This window comes from Pogona vitticeps, chromosome 2 (assembly GCF_051106095.1).
Source record: "Pogona vitticeps strain Pit_001003342236 chromosome 2, PviZW2.1, whole genome shotgun sequence".
NCBI lineage: Eukaryota > Metazoa > Chordata > Lepidosauria > Squamata > Agamidae > Pogona > Pogona vitticeps.
This window is the reverse complement of record NC_135784.1, coordinates 11,473,734-11,497,515: the sequence shown is the minus strand read 5'-3', so window position 1 is coordinate 11,497,515 and position 23,782 is coordinate 11,473,734. Positions and strand designations below refer to the sequence as shown.

General features: G+C 46.1%; 3 protein-coding genes across 9 annotated transcripts in view; all 3 read left to right on the top strand.

Moving 5' to 3' along the window:
• Positions 1-23,782, top strand: part of LOC110070647 (uncharacterized) — a 262,437-nt gene that overhangs the window by 196,965 nt on the left and 41,690 nt on the right. The window lies entirely within an intron of this gene.
• Positions 1,324-22,391, top strand: LOC140703785 (uncharacterized). Of its 3 annotated transcripts, none has more exons than XM_078387780.1 (3): positions 2,528-2,578; positions 4,269-4,356; positions 19,452-22,391. In XM_078387780.1, the coding sequence occupies exon 3, from the start codon at positions 19,452-19,454 to the stop codon at positions 21,081-21,083; it is 1,632 nt and encodes a 543-aa protein (XP_078243906.1). In that variant the 5' UTR covers positions 2,528-2,578; positions 4,269-4,356; the 3' UTR covers positions 21,084-22,391. The 3 variants fall into 3 exon arrangements, with proteins under 3 accessions (XP_078243905.1, XP_078243906.1, XP_078243904.1); XM_078387778.1 differs by having other exon boundaries at positions 2,531-2,578; positions 19,444-22,391; XM_078387779.1 differs by lacking the exons at positions 2,528-2,578; positions 4,269-4,356 and adding an exon at positions 1,324-1,411.
• Positions 4,297-23,782, top strand: part of LOC140703738 (uncharacterized) — a 120,967-nt gene continuing 101,481 nt past the window's right edge. Inside the window, exon 1 of the mRNA XM_078387990.1 lies at positions 4,297-4,356. The gene's annotated coding sequence lies outside the window, so the exon portion shown is untranslated. The remainder of the gene's footprint in view (positions 4,357-23,782) is intronic.

The following is a 23,782-nucleotide window of genomic DNA, read 5'->3' as shown; positions in this document are numbered from 1 at the left end:
TCCTTCTTGAGTTCTTCGCAATCACTTGTGGTCTTGACCGCCCGGAAAAGCTTCGTGTCATCTGCCAACTTGTCTACCTCACTGCTTATCCCTGTCTCCAGATCATTTATGAACAGGTTGAAAAGCACGGATCCCAGGACAGATCCCAGGGGCACACCGCTGTTCCCCTCTCTCCATTTTGAAAACTGCCCATTGACAATTCTCTGTTTCCTGGTTCTCAACCAATTCTCCGTCTATAAGAGGAATAACAAAAGCAGTCTGTTTAGCAGCAGTGATATGTGGATGAGCAGTTTAATCAATTTTTCAGCCGTTTTGAGGTGGAAGCAGGTACAACTGTTATTCCAGCACCTGCTCTCTATAGTACATCCCTAGAATCTACCATCGACAGACAACCACTGCTACTGCAGATTTCAGATGTGAGCTGCACTTTCCAGAATATTAACGTTCGAAAGGCAGCTGGACCAGATGGAATAATGGGACGAGATGTTAGGGGCTGCGCTGCAGATTTAGCTGGAGTTTTTATAGATATTTTCAATCTATCCTTGTCGCAGTGTTCTGTCCCCAGAGCTATAATTGCACTTAATAATGAACTTAAAGACCACCAGTAGTGGACAGCTGGACAGTATTACTTAACCTGTGGTGTAGATGTTTGTATTTTTAGTGGGGGATTTTTAGTGGGTGTGGAGTGTTTGAGGATATTTGTGTGTGCGTGTATGTGGGTCTCTGGGTGTCTGTGTGAATTTCGTTGTATGGGTATACTGTGGATAGACTTACAATGACAATAAATTTGATTTGATTTGATTTGACTTGCCCTCTTATCCCCTGACTGTGGGGTTTTCTCAGCACCCTTTGGCGAGCGGCAACAGAGGGCCCGGTGCAACCCTCGGTCCACGACATCACACGGGCTCTGGTGCTTTCTAGATGTTGAATTTGTTTTCCTTTTTTAGTGCAGCTTTGGTTTGATTCATTTTAATGCTTGTAGTCTTGCATTTCTTCACTTTTAAATGTTGCTTTTTTCTGATGCACGTAAGCTATCTTGGGTCTTTTTTAATGAAAAAGGCAAGATTAAAAATATTTTAAATAGTGAGAAACATCCCATCTTGTATGCTGCTGCTTTCATTGCATGTGTCAGAGGGAAGATCCGCCTGCCTGCCTGCCTGCTTTTGTGTTTGTCTTGTTCTGCTGGCTGAAGAGGAGAGAAGATGGGGATGGAGTCCCGTTCAATTGAAACATAACGAAGGCACATCCTGGCAGGAAACATTTTTGATTTGCTTTATCCATGAAGCTTCCAGGCTGATCTTTTCTATTTTTCTTTTCTTCTAGGCAGGGGTGAGACTGAGCTGAGTTGTCTTTGCTGTTTTTGTGACCAAAAAGAAAGAACCAAATCCCAGATCCCTCCAACATTTGCAAGGTAAGTGAGATTTCAAGAGGCAGTTTAAGTAGCCTTGCCACACACTCTCTCCTCTCAGTTTCCCTGGCCCAGCAGGGATTTGAATCCAGGTCCCCTGGTTTCCTGTCTGGTGCTCCATCCACGACACCACACTTCTTCTTTGAACATGTGCAAAGTGTTGGTATTTGAGGGTGTGGTTTTCTTTGCATCTTTTTAATGGTTTTTTAAAAAATATTTCAATCCTGCTCACCCCAAACCCCATGGTCACCAAAGGCAGGTCCTGTTGACAAGAGGCAAACCTTGGTAATCCTTATTTGTGGTGTGTGGGGGTTTCCCTTCAAGTCTCCCTTCTTCTTCCCCCTTAACAGGCAATCCAGACTGGGGGATTTGTAATTTTTGATGTAAAAACAAAACAAAAAGGCTATGAACTCCAGAGGTGTAGAAAATACATCCATGTCTCTCTTCAGAAAAGGTGTCACACATCAGCTTCTTCTCCCTTCCTTGTGTTTGACGGTAAAGGATGTCAAAGCCTGAGAAACGGCATCCTTCAGCCCTCCGCTGTCTCCCCCTCCCCAGGCATTGTGGTGGCATCAGAGCCCTTACCCATGTCATCTTTTCTTTGGGGTGGAGTGAAAGCTGGCAGCCTTTGCCTGTTCAGAGGCTGTTGCCTCTGGAGACATGATATAACATAAGTAACATAAGAGCCCTGCTGGGTCAGGCCAAGAACCCATGTCATCCAACTTCCTCTATCTCACATTGGCTCCCTGATGCCTTTGAGACCACACGAGACAACGAGAGACCTTTCTCCCAAGACCCCTTCCCTGCATCTGGCCTTTTGAGGTGAGGTGCAGGTTCCCCTTGATATTTAGTCCAGTCGTGTCCGACTCTAGGGCGCGGTGCTCATCCCCATTTCCAAACCAGAGAGCCAGCATTTCTCTGAAGGCAGTTTCCGTGGTCATGTGGCCAGTGTGACTAGAGAAGGAATGCTGTTACCTTCCCACCGATTTGGTACCTATTTATCTACTCACATTTTTACATGCTTTTGAACTGCTAGGTTGGCAGGAGCTGGGACAAGTGACGGGAGCTCTCTCCATCGTGAGGATTCGGTCTTACGACTGCTGATCTTGTGACCTTGCAGCACAGAGGCTTCTGCAGTTTAACCCAAAGTGCCACCACTGGCCTTTTGAGGTACCTTTCTTTTAAACCTTGGTATTATACATCCCCATCATGGCTGGTAACCTGTGATGGACTTTTCTTCCAGAAATCTCTCCAATCCCCCTTTTCAAGGCATCTAGGCCAGATGTCATCACCACAGCAGTTCTAAAGACAAACAGCACACTTGATAAGGAAATACGATCCTTAGGTTGTTCCTTAGATCCATCGAATTGGCCTTCTTCACTGCTGCCACACACTGGGTGGACACTTCCATCGAGCTGTCCACCAGCACACCAAGATCTATTTCCTGATCCATCACAGACCGTTCAGAACTCATTAGCTCATTTAAAAAAAAATTGATTTCATGCCCCAGTGTGCATTACTTTATGTTTTCTTATATTGAAATGCATTTGCCATTTGGTGCCCATTCTCCCAGTTTGAAGAGATCCTTCTGGAGTTCTTTGCAATCCCTTGTGGTTTTCACCACCCGGAAAAGCTTAGTGTCATCTGCAAACTTCTCTACCCCACTGCTTATCCCTGTTTCCAGATCATTCATGAACCGGTTGAAATGCACTGATTCCAGGACAGATCCCGGGGGCACACCGCTGTTCCCCTCTCTCCCTTTTGAAAACCGCTCATTGACAATTCTCAGTCTATAAGAGGAATAACCAAAACAGTCTGTTTAGCAACAGTAATTTTTTCGATCAGCAGTTTAACCAATTTTTCAGCCATTTTGAGATGGAAGCAGATACAACTATTACTCCAGCACCTACTCTCTATAGTAATCGCTACAATCTACCATTGACAGAGAACCACTGCTACTCCAGATTTCAGATGTGAGACGCGCTTTCCAAAATATTAACATTCATAAGGCAGCTGGACCAGATGGAATCATGGGACGAGGTGTTAGAATTAGCTGGAGTTTTTACAAATATTTTCAATCTATCCTTGTATTGTTCTGTCCCCAGAGCTATAATTGCACTTAATAATGAACTTAAAGGCCACCAGTAGTGAATTCCTGGACAGTGTTACTTAACCTGCGGTTTATATTTTTAGTGGGGGATTTTTAGTGGGTGGGGAGTGTTTGAGGATATTTGTATGTGTGTGTATGTGGGTCTCTGGGTGTCTGTGTGAATTTCGTTGTATGGGTATACTGTGTATAGACTTACAATGACAATAAACTTGATTTGATTGGATTTGACTTGCCCTTTTATCCCCTGACTGTGGAGGTTTCTCAGCAGCCTTTGGTGAGTGACAACAGAGGGCCCGGTGCAACCCTCAGTCCACGACATCACACGGGCTCTGGTGCTTTCTAGATGTTGATTTTGTTTAACGTTTTTAGTGCAGCTTTGGTTTGATTCATTTTAATGCTTGTAGTCTTGCAGTTCTTCACTTTTAAATGTTGCCTTTTTCTCATGCACGTAAGCTATCTTGGGTCTTTTTTAATGAGAAAGGCAAGATAAAAAATGTTTTAAAGAAACAGTGAGCGACATCCCATCTTGTATGCTGCTGCTTTCGTTGTATGTGTCAGAGGGAAGATCCGCCTTCCTGCCTGCCTGCTTTTGTGCTTGTCCTGTTCCTCTGCCTGAAGACAAGAAAAAGATGGGGATGGAGTCCCGTTCATTTGAAACATAACAAAGGCACATCCTGTAAGGAAACGTTTTTGATTTACTTTAACCATGAAGCCTCCAGGCTGATCTTTTCTATTTTTCTTTTCTCCTAGGCAGGGCTGAGACTGAGCTGAATTCTCTTTGCTGTTTTGGGGACCAAAAACAAAGAACCAAATCCCAGATCCCTCCAGGATTTGCAAGGTAAGTGAGATTTCAAGAGGCAGTTTAAGTAGCCTTGCCGCACACACTCTCCTCTCGGTTTCTCTGGGCCAGGAGGGATTTTAATCCAGGTCTCCTGGTTTCCAGTTGGTACTCCGTCCACGACACCACACTTCCTCTTTGAACATGTGCAGAGTGTTGGTGTTTGGGGAGATGATTTTCTTTCATCTTATTTAGGTGTAGGGTTTTCTTAGAAAAAATCTCAATCCTGCTCATCCCAACCCAGGATGTCAATGTTTATTCCTGCCATCTCCTGTTTGACTACATCCACCTTACCAAGGTTCATGGATCTTACATTCCAGGTTCCTATGCAGTATTTTTCTTCCAGGGACGACCACAGCTGGGCGTCCTTTCGGCTTTGGCCCAACAACTTCAATAGCTCTGGGGCTACTTGTACTTGTCCTCCGCTCTTCCTCAGTAGCATGTTGGACACTTTACGACCTGAGGGGCTCATTTTCCAGCATCATATCTTTTAGGCTTTTGTTTCTCTTCATGGAGTCTTATTGGCAAAGATATTGGAGTGGCTTGCCAATTCCTGCTCCACGTGGATCGCGTTTAGTCAGATTTCTCCATTATGACCTGTCCGTCCTTGGTGTCCCTGCAGGGCATTGCCCATAGCTTCTCTGAATTACTCAAACCTCCTCACCCCGACGAGGCAGCCATCCGTGAAGGGGATGGCCACTATATCAATCTTATATCTACACTCCAATGTTCCAGCTGTCCCACCTTTGCTTAGATCCTTTGGGCACTTGCGTAAAAGCACCTGCGTATGGGGCCCCCAAGAAGGGCTGCTTGTTTGCTTCTCCTTCCAGTGGACCAACCTTCCCATCCCATCATGTTCCCAGTCCTAATTTCTACACTATCACCACTTTGTAGTTCTCTACCCTCTCCACCCTCAGTCCACAGGAATAAGGAGTCCCGAATTGGACACCGCTCGGCTCCTGTCGGCTTTCCTCCCGGCTTCAGTTTAAAATATTCTCTGCCAACTTTTTAATGTTAATCTGGTTCATGTTCATTCAAGTGAATCCTGTCTTGCTTGTACAAGCCTGGCTTGTCCCAAAAAAATTAACGAGTGCCAAATGAATCTAAACTCCTCCCCTTGACAACATCGTCTCATCCACATGTTGAGACCTGTGAGATGGGCCAGCTAGGCCACCTGCCTAGCTGGCCCTGTGCGTAGAACAGGTAGAACATCTGAAAACTCCTCCTTTGAGGTCCTGGCTTTCATCTTCCTTCCTAACAACCCTAATTTGATCTCCAATACCACCGTCTCTTTGGTGCTGATATATACCCCCAGTGCTACTTCGTCTGCAGCACTCTTTACAAGCCTCTCCAGACAAGACGTAATGTCCGCAACCTTTGCACCAGGCAGGGGAGTCACTGTGCGGTCCTCACAACCATCTCAGACCCCTCACTCTGTTTTCTTGACGATCGAATTGCCCACTATCAGAAACTCCCTATTTCCGTCCCCATGAGGAATATGCTCAATGTGACTCTGTACAGGCTCATCAACTGAAGAAACTGTCTCTTCGAAGCTGTGGTTTCCCTCTTGTCAAGATTGGCGCCCTCCAGTTCGGAGACTTCCAATTCCAGCAGCTGAGGAGCTGCTTGGTAATGAGTGGGATGATGGCTGAAGGTCCCTGGAGGTCTCACTAAGGTCCCTCTCTCTCTGCTTCTGCTTCTCCCTGTCTACAACCAAGTCCTCAAGGGAACGAACGCATTCCCTAAGTTCCTGGAGAGCTCCTTGCAATGAGGACACACCCCTGACTTTTACCCAAGAGGCATGTGTGGTGCTCAGCCTTGTGTCCCCTGTTTTATCTCATAAAGGCTCACACTCCTTCCTCCTCTTCACGCTGCCACCAGTTGTTGTTTCCCTAACATCAATTAAGTACTGGACACTTATGCTGCCAAACACAATCAGTTTATTGAACATGGTGGGGTTAATAAGCAGTTGGAAATTGCAGTATAAATCACAGGAAGTGAATCACATATATTAAACAAGGTTTGGTTCATTCAAATAACTCTTTTATCTCTATCTATCTATCTATCTATCTATCTATCTATCTATCTATCTATCTATCTATCTATCTATCTATCTATCTATCTATCTATCTATCTATCTATCTATCTATCTATCTATCTATCTATCTATCTATCTATCTATCTATCTATCTATCTCTGAATCTCCAGGTCCAATTCCCAAGCGTCCAGCTCTCTAACCCTCTTCCAGCACCCCTTCTCTCTTTCCCCCGACCTCCAAGCTCTCCTCAGACCCCACCTTCCGGTCTCTCCATTGGCTCTCCTGTCAAGGTTCTGCAGTGACGGACAGGTGATGTCTGGGCTGCCCGCTACAGTATGCTGTCATGCACGTGACCCTCGGTGCAAAACACAGAATAGCCGCCAATCCACTGCTGGCTTCCTGACTGCATGCTGGCATTTCTTTCAAGCTTGCCAAACCTCCCCTCAAAGGGGGTGAGAGGCAGTATCTGGGGCCGAGGCTTCCTTGCCCTGCAGCTGTGTCTTAGCCTGCACTTGGTTGCAGGAGGCAAGGACCTATAACTTGACCACATCTGTAACATACAGTAGTACCTTGGTTTACGTACACTTCGGTTTATTTAATTTCTCATTTACGAATGGAAATCAGTTCAAAATAATAGCTTGGTTTACTTCCCACACCCGTTTCTTTCAGTTCGTGAATTAAGTTTCCTCATAACTTTTAGTCTTTAGCGCCGCCACCATCACTATGGCAATCAGCGTTGTGGTCTACATATTTTGGGCATGGCATAAAGTCACAGAGGATGCATTGTGTTGTGCAGCATTTAGAACTGGTGAACTCACTGTGTCTTCGTATCCTGCACTTGGTTGCAGGATCACATTCCTCCACTTTTACTTTCTAACACTGTCCTTCCTCCCCTCCCCAGTATTTATTTATGGTAACCAATCCTTTAATTCAAATATTTGTTTCCTCTTTAATCCACTTTGAGAAATTCCCTTCTAATTTTCTACAAACCTGAGTACAATCATTGGGGAGAATAAAGGAATGAGGTTAAAAAGAGAATTTAAAAATTGATCATCGGTACATTCATTATAGATGAAAAAATTCTACCAAAGTGTGTGTGACAAGGTCCGTCTTTGGCTGGGGGCGGGTAGGGTGGTGAAGGCGGGAAAGATACAAGGAGGCGAGTTCACTTCTTCCATATTAACAGTTTTATTTGAGTACAAACTTAATTCGGCTGGATCAATCGGATCCCTTAACATGTCGTCTGTTAATACATTATATTTCTTGGACCTTACACCCACTGGATTCAACTCTTCCCTTACCAGGGGCCGGGCCGAAATGCTCGCGGTCCGTCAACGGTCGAAGTGGGGCACTCCGTACAGCGCATATGGTCCCACAGCAGGGGTGTCGGGCCCAATCTCCCTCTGGGGGTTTCTGTTGAAACTCCGGGCCCGGACAGATGACCTTCCGGCCCCCACCACGGTAGTTCACCGGGAAAACCGACACCCTCCATTCCAGGGGCTCATAAACCCGACCGTGTCCACAAGGAGGAAGAGGTTCAGGCAACAGCCCTCCACCTCTCTGCAGGTTGGGGAAGTCTTGTGCCAGACTGGTGGTGCTTCTCCCATCTAGCGACAAGTCCGTCTGCACCCCTCTGTTCATATATCCTCCCAGTTCGCCTTCCCCCAGCCAACTCAGTTCCGGCGCATTTTTTCCTCCTGTCATCTCCTCCCACATGATCAAGTCCATCTCGGCTCCTCCCTCCTCGACCAAACACACTTCCGTCGGTCTCTTCCGTGTTTCTTCCTCTGATTCTATTTCTACTAAGATCCCCTCCACGCAACCACTCTCCTTCGGGTTTTTCTCTTCTGAGGATGGCACACTCTGCCCTGCACCTTCACACGCCCCCCTCTCCGAGAGGGCCGTCCTCCATGGCAGATCACCCTCCTCACACTCCTGTCGAGAAAAATAGTCGGCATTAGTGTGGGCCTTTCCCTTTCTATACTGCACCTGGAATGAGAATGGCTGTAAACTCAGATACCACCTTGTCAGTCTCGAGTTGGTATCCTTCATCCTATTAAGCCACTGTAGAGGGGCATGGTCGGTTACCAGCGTGAAAGGAGTGCCTAATAAATAATACCTTAAGGCCTGTACAGCCCATTTAACAGCAAGAGCCTCTTTCTCTATAGTCGCGTATCTCTGTTCCCGAGCACTCAATTTCTTACTAAGGTACATTATAAGATATTTTACGTCATCTCTCCTTTGGGAGAGCACGGCCCCAATTCCTCTGTCAGAAGCGTCAGTTTGCACCAGGAAAGGTAGATTAAGATCAGGGGCGTATCTAGAAGGCAAGGTTGACAAAATTTCTTTCAGTTGTTTAAAGGCCTTCTGCTCTGTTTCACCCCATTTTATCCCTTTCTCTTTTCTTTTCCGTGTCAGGTCTGTTAGGGGAGCAGCTACCTCAGCAAAATTAGGCACGAATTGCCTATAGTACCTTGCCAGGCCTAAAAACTGTTGCACCTCCTTCTTACTTCTGGGGACAGTCCAAGATACTACTTTATCAGCCTTATTGGACACTGGTTGTATTTTTCCTCCTTCTACCTGAAACCCGAGAAACTGTACCCCTTTTCGCACAGTCTTGCATTTGTCTGGATTTACCTTTAGTCCAGCCTTTTCTATCTCCCTAAGTACACTCCTTATGTGTTCCAAATGTTGTCTCCATGATTTACTATAGATCAGAATGTCATCAATATAGGCCCTGGCGAATTCCTTAACTGGAGTGAGGACATGATCCATTAGCCTTTGGAAAGTCGTGGCTGCTCCATGTAATCCAAACAGCATTTTCTTGAAATGGAACAACCCCTTGGGTGTCACGAAAGCGGTTTTCTCCTTATCCTCCTCCCTTAAGGGTATTTGCCAGAAACCTTTAGTGAGGTCTAGTGAGGTCAGGTAGGCTGACCCGCCTAGTTTCTCCAATAAATCGTCAACTCTGGACATAGGATAGGCGTCAAATTTGGAAATTTCATTTAACTGGTGGAAATCTACACATAACCTCATTTTCCCGTCCGATTTCGATACCATTACAGGGTAACTACGCCAGGGACTGTGCGAGGGTTCGATAACTCCTAACTGCAACATCTCCTCTACCTCCTTATTTATGACATCTCTGAGATGGTAAGGCCAGGTCCTATTTCCTGAACGGGTGACTACTCCCGCCGGAGTGTGTATTTCATGTTGTATCCATTGAGTCTCTCCGGGTACTCCTGAAAACGAATGTTGGAATTCCTTCTCCAAGCACATTAAATCTTGTTGTTGAGACATAGCCAAGGTCTCATCTATAGGTAATCTACCTTCTGCCCGACACCAGATGTCGATTTCAGGCCCAAATTCATTCTCATCTACTTCCCCCCATAAAGCCTCTCTTTCTTTCCATTCTTTTAGTAAGTTCACATGGAAATCCCCTTTTTCTTTGTCTTATCCGGCATGTATATTTCGTAGTCAACATTGCCTATTTTTTGCACCACCTCATAAGGACCTTGCCATGTTGCAAACAGCTTGGATTGTTCGGAAGGCATCAACAACAAGACTTTCTGGCCTGGTTTAAATTCTCTAATTTAACCTTTTGATCATACCTCCTTTTCTGCCCTGCTTGGGCCTGGCTAAGATTGTCCCTAGCCAGACCCACCACCATCCTAAGGTGTTCACGCATCTCTATCACTTGTTGTATGGTTATTTGGGCCTCATCGGGACCTTCCTCCCATCTTTCCTTTACTAGGTCCAAAATCCCTCTCGGATTCCACCCGTACATCAATTCGAAGGGAGAAAATCCTGTAGAGGACTGTGGTACTTCCCAAATGGCAAACATCAAGGGTGCTATCAATAGGTGCCATCGTTTGGGTTTCTCCATGACCAACTTCCTTAGCATGCCTTTCAGGGTCTTATTGAAGCGCTCCACTAAGCCGTTACTTTGCGGGTGATACACAGCTGTATGGATGGGTTTCACCTCTAGGAGGCGCCACAACTCTTTCAGGGTTTGGCTCATGAAATTTGTCCCTTGGTCGGTGAGGATCTCCTTCAGAAACCCAACCTAGAGAATACCTGCATTAACTCCCACGCTAGCACTTTAGCTGTTGTGGATCGAAGTGGGATGGCCTCTGGATACCTGGTGGCATAATCTATAATCATCAATATGTGGGTATGCCCCCCTTGGGACCTGACCAGGGGCCCCACAATATCTAGACCAATCCTCTGGAAAGGATGGTCCATAAGCGGGAGTGGAATCAATTCTGCCCCTGTTGGGGGCTTTCTTTGTGTTTTTTGACACTGGGGGCACGTTGCGCAATAGTCCTTCACATCCCTTCTTAAATCAGGCCACCAAAATCATTGTTCAATTCTTGCCCTCATTTTTTCTTCCGCTTAATGTCCTGCCAAGGGAATATCATGAGCCATTTCCAAAACTTTCAGTCTCCATTTGGAAGGTACCACCAACCTCCTATCCCCATCATCATGCACATAATACAACAGGTTATTATCCATCTCCCACCCCTTTTGCCCTCTTACAATGGTTCCTGATGGTTGAGCCGCCAACAAAGGCTCCTGCAACGAAGCATCGTCTTGTTGCATGGCCCTCATCTGCTCCAGTGATGTTTTCTGAAAGAAATCTGACTGATCCTTATCAACCATGTTATCCCCTTGCAATCCCTCCTTAATTGAGCCCACAGTACGAGAGCCCACCCAGTCCCTTCCGAGCAACATTTCGCGGGTTAGTCCAGGCATAACTCCAATGTTCATGCATCTCTCTTCTTTTCCCACTTTCACAGTCGCCCACATTGTTTGGTACTTTTTAAGGTCCCCATGTATGCACTGCACGGACAGTCCTTCGTCCTTCTTATTGCCCGGCAAGTCCCTTACCAAAGTAGTCCCACACCCAGTATCTATAAGGGCCCTCTTTTTTAGTCCATTCACCCATGCGTCGACTTCCCATCATTCCGAGGATGGCGCCTTAGGTTCTACAGGCTGGGTTAGGTGCCCCACCCATGAGCAGTCGGTCCCGGGGCAATTTTTTTTACGTGCCCCGGGACCCCACAGTTAAAGCAAATGGGCCGCCCTTCTTTGTTATCTCTCCATACTGCTCCTGGGTTATAGATGGGGTGCCCATCTTTGCCCTCTCTCCATCCCATGCCCAGGGCATATATCCGTTGATCTACCATAAGGGGCCGGATGTTTTTCTGTGCAAACGGCTCAAACATTTTTCCGCGAGGCTTAGCCGATCCGCTTATGTCCAACCCCGACTTCACAGTAAGATTAGAACTTGAAAGAGAAACCTCTCCCCCACGTGGTCTGTGTTTCTCCGCCCAAGGGGCGGTCACTTCCTTACTCCCTTCTTCCGTGTTGCTGAAGTCCTCCAGTAGCGTAATCGCCGCTCTAACGTCTTCGGATTATTTTTCTGTATCCAGTTCTTCGCGTTGGTTCCCAAGGATTGCACAAGCTGTTCCAACACAACCGCGTCCACTATCTTCTCCCCATCATTCTCTGCTGGTTTCAGCCACCTCATCGCATTAGCCCTCATCCGTTGTGCTACGGTGTGCAGGTGGGCCCCCAGCTTCCACTTCAACTCCCTCAGCTGTTTCCTGTAAGTCTCTTCTGTTAGGTTCAAAGTACTCAATATGGCATTTTTCACCGTATCGTATCGTGTCGCTTCCTGTATGCCAAGGGTATCCACCACCTCCTGCAGCAGCCCAATGAGGCAGGGAATGAGCACCAAAGTCCATTGGTCTCGCGGCCATCCCGCCGCTGTGGCTACCCTCTCAAAAGTGTGCAAGTAGGCTTCAGGGTCATCTGTGCTGGTCATCTTCTGCATCGTAATGGGTGCCGGCCCGGCCACTAGACTGCCCCGTACACTCGCAAGGTTCTTCACGCCTTTTTCCTCTTCATTCTCTTTACCGCGCATTTGCCTTGCTATCAAAATCTGTTGCTCTGTAAGGTTCTCTACAAGCCTAGCTTGCCTTTCCATTGCCTCTCATAACTTGGCTACCTCTTCATTTCCCGCCAGTCTCGTCCCCCCGGCCCCACGTTGGGCGCCACTGTGACAAGGTCCGTCTTCGGCTGGGGGGAGTAGGGTGGAGAAGGTGGGAAAGAGACAAGGAGGCGAGTTGAGTTCTTCCATATTAACAGTTTTATTTGAGTACAAACTTAATTCGGCTGGATCAGTCGGATCCCTTAACATGTCGTCTGTCAATACATTATATTTCTTGGACCTTACACCCACTGGATTCAACTCTTCCCTTACCAGGGGGGCGGGCCGAAACGCTCGCGGTCTGTCAACAGTCGAAGTGGGGCACTCCATACGGCGCATATGGTCCCACAGCAGGGGTGTCGGGCCCAATCTCCCTCTGGGGGTTTCTGTTGAAACTCCGGGCCCGGACAGATGACCTTCCGGCCCCCACCACGGTAGTTCACCGGGAAAACCAACACCCTCCATTCCCGGGGCTCATAAACCCGACCGTGTCCACAAGGAGGAAGAGGTTCAGGCAACAGCCCTCCACCTCTCTGCAGGTTGGGGAAGTCTTGTGCCAGACTGGTGGTGCTTCTCCCATCTAGCGACAAGTCCGTCTGCACCCCTCTGTTCATATATCCTCCCAGTTCGCCTTCCCCCAGCCAACTCAGTTCCGGCGCATTTTTTCCTCCTGTCATCTCCTCCCACATGATCAAGTCCATCTCGGCTCCTCCCTCCTCGACCAAACACACTTCCGTCGGTCTCTTCCGTGTTTCTTCCTCTGATTCTGTTTCTACCAAGATCCCCTCCGCGCAACCACTCTCCTCCTTTGGGTTTTTCTCTTCTGAGGACGGCACACTCTGCCCTGCACCTTCACAATGTGATAGCTGATCTTCTCTAAGAAGCATGAAGAACACTGTTTCCCAACCTTTTTTTGAGTCATGACCGCCTTTGAGTCATGATCTGCAATTTTTCCTTCCACATTTTCATTTAAAAGGAATTTTGATGTGAGAATGAAATTACATCAAAATAATAAATTTACCTGCGTAAATTTTTCCAACAGTGACATTTGAAAAGAGGTTTTCCAGTCCAGCCACCATCTGTAATTTTCTCGGGAGGAGGTTCAATTTTCAGTTTCCACTATTTTCACTTCAAATTCCCTCTCCCCTTTACCCAAATACTCATAGTATGTAAGTCAACCTCAAATACAATATTTCTAATATTTCACATTACAACTATACAGTATTAACAGTAAAATAGCAGGCACACTCAAGTAAGAGATGGAATCTAAAACATGAATCTCTCAAGTGTCTTTGTAGTCCAGTCCTTTTCCACGTCGCTGATGACCTTCAGACCAGTTGTTTCTTCTTTTCCCTTCTCTTCTCTTCTCAAAGTTTGTTTTTACCTTCACCCGGCAAGACTCTATTATTAGAGTGTCATTTGTCAAGATCCCAGTTCAGTTCAAACCGCATGGCCCCCAGTTCACAGCTCACAGTCCGTTCTTCTCCCTTTTACTTCCAGGGGCTTCCTTCTCCTCCCCCAAAAAGGGAGGTCCAGCAATCAGGGTCCCGGCCAATATATTATCCGCGGAAACCAGAGTCCCACACAGTCTAAAAATATATATCCAAAGAGGAAAAGGGTCCAAAGTGAACAGCTTGCAACAGAATTTATTTTTTCAAAGCCTGTCAGTTGATTCTTCAAGAGTTTTTTTTTCTCCTTTAATGGAGACACGAGCTATTTCTGCCTGGATGTTCCTTTAAAAACAACTCGACCTTCAGCTTGAGTAAAAGCTGGCATGCTAGATATGCCGCTCCTTATCTCATTTTTGTCATAAATTAGCACACAATCACTTGTTCTTCATTTTAATGGGGTTTGTCATAGAACAAGGGCTTCCACTTACTTTGATGTATATTTTCCTGTGCTTGTTTTCTTATTCTCGGGATCGGAGTTGTCTTGGCTGGTTGCCAAAAATGGCACCCGTCTCTGGTCTGTGCTGATGTGAATTTCCAGAAGAAAGAAAAATCGAGTTGCTGCCCAATATTCTAACTTCTGTGGCTCACCCAACTGCTGCAGAAGGGTCTCTCCTGGCCCTTCCTTGCTTTCCCCGTTTCTGGGGGGTCCCAGACCAAACTGGTTCTAGCTTTTCCGGGAGCTATTCCCAAGAGCTGCTAGCTTCACAAAGACGAAGCTCCTCCTTTTCTATTTTTCCATAAGATTCTCAATTCACAGAGAAGCCTAATTATATTTATATCACAAATATACCAAATACACAATAACTTAACAATTCAGCTTTTTATTTATTTGTTTATTTATTTGTTTATTTATATCCAGCCTATCTAGTCAATAGACCACTCTAGGTGGCTCACAACAGGGGTACAACAATAACTAAAAACAAATTTACAAAGAAGAAAACTTTCAACCATGAAATTATACACTAAGAAAAAGAAAAAAGGAAAATCAGGATTAGCTAAGGAGGGGTGGGGGGGAAGGCCTGCCGAAACATCATTGTCTTTAATTGCTTTTTACAAATACCCAGCGAGGGGGGCGTGTGAATGTCCGGGGGAAGGTTTTTCCAGAGGCGGGGAGCCACCGCCGAGAAGTCCCGACTTCTTGTCTTTTCCTTCTGGGCCTCCCTCGGCGTTAGGCTCCTCAACCTCACCTCCTGGCTCGCGTGAGTGACATGGGTAGAACTTGGTGGTAGAAGGCGTTCCGCCAAATATCGAGGCCCTAAACCGTTTAGGGCTTTGTACGTGAGCATCAACACCTTGAAGTCGATGCGGAATCGGATGGGCAGCCAGTGCAATGCGGCCAGAGTGGGTGAGATATGTTGGAATTTTCTCACCCCACTAAGGAGTCTGGCCTCCGCATTCTGCACCACCTGAAGTTTCTGCAGCAGCCACAAAGGTAGCCCCACGTAGAGCGCATTACAGTAGTCTAATCTTGAGATTACGAGTGCGTGCACCAAAGTGGTGAGCGCCCCAACATCAAGATAGGGCCGCAGCTGGGCCACCCGCCTGAGATGGTAAAAGGCAGTTCGGACCACCGACGTCACCTGGGATTCCATAGTGAGCACCGGGTCAAGATGGATTCCCAAGCTGCGGACCCCATCCTTAGCGGGAAGGGTCACCCCCCAAAAAGAGAGGGAGTTTCCCAAGTTCCCGACTGTGGGGGCACCCACCCTTAGTACCTCCGTCTTGTCCGGGTTCAGCCTCAGCCCGTTCTCCTGCATCCATTGCAGTACGGTCCCCAGGCAGTGCTGAAGGGACAGAATGGCTTCTCCTGCGGTAGGTGGAAAGGAGATGTAGAGCTGAGTATCATCGGCATACTGATGACACCGGGCTCCACACCCCCTGATTACCCCACCCAGCGGCCTCATATAGATGTTAAACAGCATTGGGGAGATGATCGACCCCTGTGGGACCCCACAATTGAGATTCCACGGTGCCGAGACGCTCTCCCCAAGCTGCACTCTCTGGGGGCAGTCCTCCAAGAAGGAACGGAGCCAGGCCAATGTGAGGCCACCAATTCCCAACTCGGAGAGCCTCCCCAGGAGGATACTGTGGTCAATGGCATCAAAGGCCGCTGAGATGTTGAGGAGGACCAGCAGGGACACTTTGCCCCTGTCAGCCTCCCTCAGTAGGTCATCACACAGGGCGACCAATGCCGTTTCTGTGCCATGGCGCGGCCTGAAGCTCTACTGAAATGGATCCAGGGCATCTGTTTCATCCAGGTGCGCTTGAAGCTGATCGGCTACCACCCTCTCCACCACCTTACTTAGGAAAGAAACATTGGCGACGGGCCTATAATTGCCAATCTCGTCCGCCGCCAAACTTGGTTTCTTCCTCATGGGCCTAAATGAGTGTCTCCTTGAGGGCTGATGGAAATCTGCCCTCAAGGAAAGACCCATTAATTATTACAGTGGCCCATTCCGTTGTTGTAGGCCTGGCTGCTTTGATTAGCCAGGCCGGACAGGGGTCCAGGGAGGAGGTGGTGGCACGTCAGCAATCAAGCGCCCTGGCGACAGTGTCAGGCGTGACAGGCTGAAAGGAGTCAAAAATTGCCGGGCAAGACGGAGCGCTGGACATCTCAGCTCGACTCACTGTATTCAAAAAAGGAGACAGGTCCCGGCGGATGGCCTCCACTTTAGATTTAAAAAATGCTGCAAATTGGTCCGGTGTAAAACTAGGGGGAGGCCCATCACCCGGGCCAATTCCGGATAGGTCGCGCACTATACAGAATAATTCCGCCTGCTGGTTGGACGCTTCGCTTATCCGATTAGCGAAGTATGCTCGACTGGCAACCTTTACCTTAGCCAGGTAAAGGTTAGTGGCAACCTTAACAGCTATCCAATTATAATCCTTCGGGTCCTTTCTCCATTTGCGCTCTAGCCGTCTCCTGACCCGCTTCAGTGCCCGGAGGTCCTGGTTAAACCAGTGTGCTGGGCGGGCTCTGCATCGGAGAGGGCATTTAGGTGCGATCATGTCTACAGCCCTGACCGCAGCGGCGAACCAGCTGTCAGCCAGAGCCTCGACAGGAGCGCCAGCCAGGTCAGCCATAGCACCTCTCGTGGCATCCTGGAATCCAATCGGATCCAGTAGCCTTCGAGGGCGGACCATAACAATAGGTCCCTGCTCCCTGCGAGGGGGGAGGGCCATGTTGAGGTTACATTTTATTAGGTGATGATCCGACCATGACAGGGCGACCGACTCAAGGTCAGTCACCATCGGACCACTCCCGCTCCCACTGGAGGAAAAAACCAGGTCGAGTGTGTGGCCGCCCACGTGGGTGGGGCCGGTGACATGTTGGGACATGTTCAAGAAGGCCATGGTCTCCAAGAACTCAAGAGCTGGTCCGGAAATCTCTGCCCCCGCATGGACGTTGAAGTCCCCCAAAACCAGCAGCTTCGGGGAACCCAACAGTGCCGCGGAGACAAAGTCCACCAGCTCCGGTAGGGAAATGGCTGGGTCGCGGGGAGCACGGTAACCCAGCAAGATCCCAATACCATCCCTGGCCCCAATCGACACGTGGAGGGCCTCCAGACCCGGCTTTACCACCGAGGAGTGCCTAGCTACCTCCAAGATGTATTTATAGACAATGGCGACTCCCCCCACATCTTCTCTCCAAGACATGGCCTTGTTGTTGTTGTTTAGTTGTGTCCGACTCTTCGTGACCCCATGGACCAGAGCATGCCAGGCCCTCCTATCTTCCGCTGCCTCCCGTAGTTGTGTCAAATTCATGTTGGTCGCTTCGCAGACACTGTCCAGCCATCTCATCCTCGGTCATCCCCTTCTCCTCTTGGCGTCACACTTTCCTAACACCAAGGTTTTTTCCAAGGAATCTTCTCTTAGGAGATGGGCAGAGTACTGGAGCCTCAGCTTCAGGATCTGTCCTTCCAGAGAGCACTCAGGGTTGATTTCCTTTATAATTGATAGGTTTGTTCTCCTTGCAGTCCAGGGGACTCTCAAGAGCCTCCTCCAGCACCACAATTCAAAGGCATCCATTCTTCGGCAGTCTGCTTCCTTTATGGTCCAGCTCTCACTTCCATACATCGCGACAGGAAAAACCATAGCTTTGACTATTCAGACTTTTGTTGGCAAGGTGATGTCTCTGCTTTTTAAGATGCTGTCTAGGTTTGTGATCACTTTCCTCCCAAGAAGCAGGCGTCTTTTAATTTCGCGGCTGCTATCTCCATCTGCAGTGATCCTGGAGCCCAAGAAAGTAAAATCTGTCACTGCCTCCATATCTTCCCCTTCTATTTATCCTTTCAATCTCCTATAATGAGAAGAACATCTTTGGTGTCAGTTCTAGAACGTGTTGTAAATCTTTATAGAATTGTTCAATTTCAGCCTCTTCAGTATTGGTGGTTGATGCATAAACTTGAATTACTGTGATATTGAAAGGTCTTCCTTGGATTTGTATTGAAATCATTCTATCATTTTTGAAACTGTATCCTAGTGCAGCTTTTCCCATTCTTTTGTTGACTATGAGGGCTACCCCATTTCTTCTATGGAATTCTTGCCCACATTAGTAGATATGATAATTGTTTGAATTGAATTCGCCCATTCCCGTCCATTTTAGTTTACTGACACCAAGGATGTCAATTTTTCTTCTTGCCATCTCCTTTTTTACCACATCCATCTTACTGAGGTTCATAGATCTTGCATTCCAGGTTCCTATGCAGTATTTTTCTTTGCAGCATTGGACTTTCCTTCCACTTCCAGGCACGTCCACAGCTGAACGTCCTTTCTGCTTTGGCCCAACCTCTTCATTAGCTCTGGAGCTAGTTCTACTTGTCCTCCGCTCTTCCTCAGTAGCATGTTGGGCACCTTCCAACCTGAGGGTCTCATCTTCCAGCGTCATCTCTTTTAGCCTTTTGTTTCTGTTCATGGAGTTTTCTTGGCAAAGATATTGGAGTGGCTTGCCAATTCCTGCTCCACGTGGATCGTGTTTAGTCAGAATTCCCATTCCATCACATTCCCAGTCCTAATTCCTACACTATCACCACTTTGTAGTTCTCTACCCTCTCCACCCTCAGTCCGCAGGAATGAGGAGTCCCGAATTGGACACAGCTCGGCTCCTGTCGGCTTTCCTCCCGAATTCAGTTTAAAATATTCTCTGCCAACTTTTAAATGTTAATCTGGTTCCACGTTCATTCAAGTGAATCCTGTCTTGATTGTACAAGCCCGGCTTGTTCCAAAAAAATTAATGAGTGCAAAATGAATCTAAACCCCTCCCCTTGAGAACATCATCTCATCCACATGTTGAGACCTCTGAGCTCCGCCTGCCTACCTGGCGCTGTGCATAGAACAGGTAGCACATCTGAAAACGCTGCCTTTGAGGTCCTGATGTTTTCTCACCCCAGTGAGAAGTCTGGCCGCCACATTCTGTATCATTTCAAGCTTCCACATCAATGTGAAAGGCAGCCCCATGTGGAGTGTACAACATTAGTCCAATGCCGAGATTGCAAGCACATGGACGGTCGTTCCTTCCCCCTCCGTGACCCAGTTAGAGCCCGAATGGGCTTTTTTCTTATCCCTGCTGTTTGCTGACATGGTTGCTTCACTTCTTTTTCTAGTCTATCAGATGATGACCAGGAGAAGAGGAATTTCCCAGCAACACTTGGAGCATCCTGGGCAGGAACTCGTATTGAAGCAAGAAAGCAGAGAATTGAAGATGCAAGTGGGTAGGAATGGATGTCAAATGAAGGAACTCATGCAGTGGAGAAACGACAGAAAAGCATGTCACTTCAGTAGTCATCAAACTACTCATGCAAGCAAGGAACTGTATCCATGTACGGAATGTGCAAAGAGCTTTATTTCAAGTCGTGAATTTAGATTACATGAAAGAACTCACACTGGGGAGAAACCACATAAATGCATGGAATGTGGAAAGAGCTTTAGTCGCAGTAGTCATCTTAGGAGACATGAAAGAACTCACACTGGGGAGAAACCACATAAATGCATAGAATGTGGAATGAGCTTTAGTCATAGTGGTGACCTTAGGTTACATCAAAGAACTCACACTGGGGAAAAACCACATAAATGCATGGAATGTGGAAAGAGCTTTACTCAGAGTTGTGCCCTTAGGTCACATGAAAGAACTCACACTGGGGAGAAACCGCATAAATGCATGGAATGTGGAAAGAGCTTTAGTCACAGTGGTGCCCTTAGGTTACATCAAAGGACTCACACTGGGGAAAAACCACATAAATGCATGGAATGTGGAAAGAGCTTTAGTCACAGTGGTGCCCTTAGGTTACATGAAAGAACTCACACTGGGGAGAAACCGCATAAATGCATGGAATGTGGAAAGAGCTTTAGTCAGAGTAGTAACCTTAGCTTACATCAAAGGACTCACACTGGGGAGAAACCATATAAATGTATGGAATGTGGAAAGAGCTTTAGTCACAGTGGTCACCTTAGGTTACATCAAAGGACTCACACTGGAGAGAAACCGCATAAATGCATAGAATGTGGAAAGAGCTTTAGTCGAATTAGTAACCTTAGGTCACATGAAATAACTCACACTGGGGAGAAACCGCATAAATGCATGGAATGTGGAAAGAGCTTTAGTCACAGTGGTAACCTTAGGTCACATCAAAGAACTCACACTGGAGAGAAACCGCATAAATGCATGGAATGTGGAAAGAGCTTTAGTCACAGTGGTAACCTTAGGACACATGAAAGGACTCACACTGGAGAGAAACCGCATAAGTGCATGGAATGTGGAACGAGCTTTACTCGGAGTGGTACCCTTAGCTTACATCAAAGGACTCACACTGGGGAGAAACCACATAAATGCATGGAATGTGGAAAGAACTTTAGTCACAGTGGTCACCTTAGGTTACATCAAAGGACTCACACTGGAGAGAAACCGCATAAATGCATGGAATGTGGAAAGAGCTTTAGTCGAATTAGTAACCTTAGGACACATGAAAGGACGCACACTGGGGAGAAACCGCATAAATGTATGGAATGTGGAAAGAGCTTTAGTCGGAGTGATAGGTTTAGGTTACATGAAAGAACTCACACTGGGGAGAAACCACATAAATGCATGGAATGTGGAAAGAGCTTTAGTCAAAGTGGTAACCTTAGGTCACATCAAAGAACTCACACTGGGGAGAAACCACATACATGCATGGAATGTGGAAAAAGCTTTAGTCTGAGTTCTCAACTTAGGTCACATGAAAGAACTCATACTGGCGAGAAACCATAGAAGTGCATGGAATGTGGAAAAAGTTTCATTTAGAGGTCCTGATAAGAAGGCATTAGGAGGTCATTCAGTTTTGTGCTGGTTTCCACTGTAAACAACCAAATGCTGACGTAATGCAAAAGAGAAAAAATTAAGTGCATTTTGAAGTGCCACTTGTGATGTGCTTTACTTCTATCGTTAATTATCAGGGAGATATCGCGAAATAGACGTGGAACCTTGTGCTAAAATATGATTATAAGCGTATATTGTGTAATATAAGCTTTTACAAAATGAATGTAAAAAGAGAAAAGGATGGATGTTCTGAGACTGACTGATGAAAGGAAAGCAAGTAATGAATAGAGAGAATTTGTCATTTCTTTTAGAAGGCTTTGCCCTCAAAAATAATAATAATATTTGAGTTTTAAGGAGGGTACCAATGAATTTGTATTCTCTTTTTTATATGAACAAAAATACATATTCCTTATTTTTGAAGAACTAGGTGTTTCTATGCCATTGAGAGGACACTGCTTTGTAATTGCAGGAACTGTTGGAAGGAGTGAAAATTTTGGTTTTCAACCTCTGGTCTCTTCTGACCCTGGACTGCACTGGGTCGGAGGTGACCAAGTCCTTTGATCCTCAACTTCTGAGCTTTTCAGAGGCAGAACAAAGGGAATATAAATATTGGGAGAGCTGTCACACAAAATGTTATTAGAAAGGAACGGAGAACCATAGATGTTTGGTTTCATTAAGTACAACATACGATGGAAAAGAAGCCGGATGAATGTCCTTGGAAGAGCGGAAAGATAACTGTGAACAAGTGACCGCCAGCAAAAGATTTTACACATGGCTACGTGAGAACAAAATTTTCTGTTTATTAACAACAGACTTAGAACTAAATAGAGATTTTTAAAATGTGTATATATTTATTTTTAAAGTTTAAATATTTTTGAATGTCTTTCATTGTAAATGGTAAGGGTTTTTGCTTGTTTCCATTGTATTCTTAGGAACTTTAAAGTGTTCTGAAGATGTATTCTCTGTCTTTCTAGATTATGAGATCCAATTATTTTTAATGTTTGTATTTTAGATTCAAACACGTCTTAAATTTTCCCTATTATCTAAATTTAAAATCCTGCTTCTTTTTACAATGTGCAAGATTGTATTTTAAGTAAGCCTGCAGTTTTTGCATAACTGTATGATGTTTGGATTTGAAGATATCTACCTACAGTTTTTTCCTAATCCCTGTAAGACTGCCTTACTTTTTTTTCAATTTAGTTTATTTAAGTATGGAATCTAGAAAGGATGTAAATAAATGAACTTGTACAAAATTAACAAGTTTTGGAATTGCCTGAAATCACTGCAGCAATGAAAAGACTTCTTAAGAGCTAAACAGATGACCTTTGAACACCTTGTCACTGGTTGTCTATCTGATGGGAAAAATCAGGCTGAACCCATCCTGACTGGATTGTTGTCCTTTCCTGAGGAGAGGAGGGAGAAGCCCATGGACCCGTGAGGCAGAATATATGACTCTTCAGAGAAGCAACACCTCCATGGGGAGAACAGGAAGATAGAGAGATGAAAAGGGTCACAGAGAAAACCAGGAGGATAGAGATAGTTCCGGTTGAAGAATCAAAGGTTGAGACGAATGAAGGGATGGGAGAGTCTGGAAATAAAGAGCCTGGGGTGTCTAAGTTGGAAATTCCAGTGAGGGAAGCAGAAGGTCAATCAGAGGAAGGGAAGGATCCACCGGATAAAGGAACGTTAGGAGCAACAGAGGTGCAGGAGAAAGAGGAATAAGAGAGGAGGAGGGAAGAGAAATATATCTTGGGGAACAATCAAGAAGGGAGGCATCGAAAGCTGGAGTGGTAGAAGGGCAAAAGAAGGAGAGGATGATACCACAAGGCTGGGAGTGGATATGAATGGAGAAACCCTGGATCAAACTGTGGGACAACTGATGATACGTCACTAAGAGGCAGAAGGGAGTCGGTGAGAAGTAGGACCAGAGAAACCTCATTTTGGGGAGAGAAAGAAGTGAGAAAGTGGAGGAATGTTACCGCAAACCCGTATAAATCAGCAGAGTTGATATTTTCAGGTCCAGAAGGTGAAATAAATTAGACACGTCCAACTTCCTCCAGCACATGTATTTACAGCAGATGTATAAAAGTAGAAAGTGGCAGCATGACAGCATGGCATCATCAATAAAGGTGGAGGAGGGTACATGTTCTCTATGCAGTGTATATATATAACCCCAACAGTCTGGTTTCATTGTGGGAATCACCTTTTTTCTGCAATCATATCAACATCAATGAATTGTAGAATCTGCTTGCCTGGAAGGTCTGTAAATTTCTTTAGGATTCCTGTGGAGTCTGATATCCTAACAAGGTATGAGCTCCAAATATCAATGGCATCATACCGGGGAGAGGTGATAGAAATACAAAGAATGGAGGAGGACCTTTCATGAAAGCAGTCCTCTTTCTATTCATCCAAGATCTCATACAAAGGGGAAAACTTTGAAATGCAAAGAATGTGGCAACAGCTTCAGTCTGAGCAGAAACTTAAGGATACATCAAAATAACCCACACAGGAGTACAGTGTTGTCTCGCAAGACAAATTTAATTCATTCTGTGGTTAATGTCTTGTTCCAAAAAATTCATCTTGTGAAACGCGTTTTCCCCTAGGAATGCACTGAAATCTAATGTGTTCCTATGGGGGAAAAAGTCAGAACA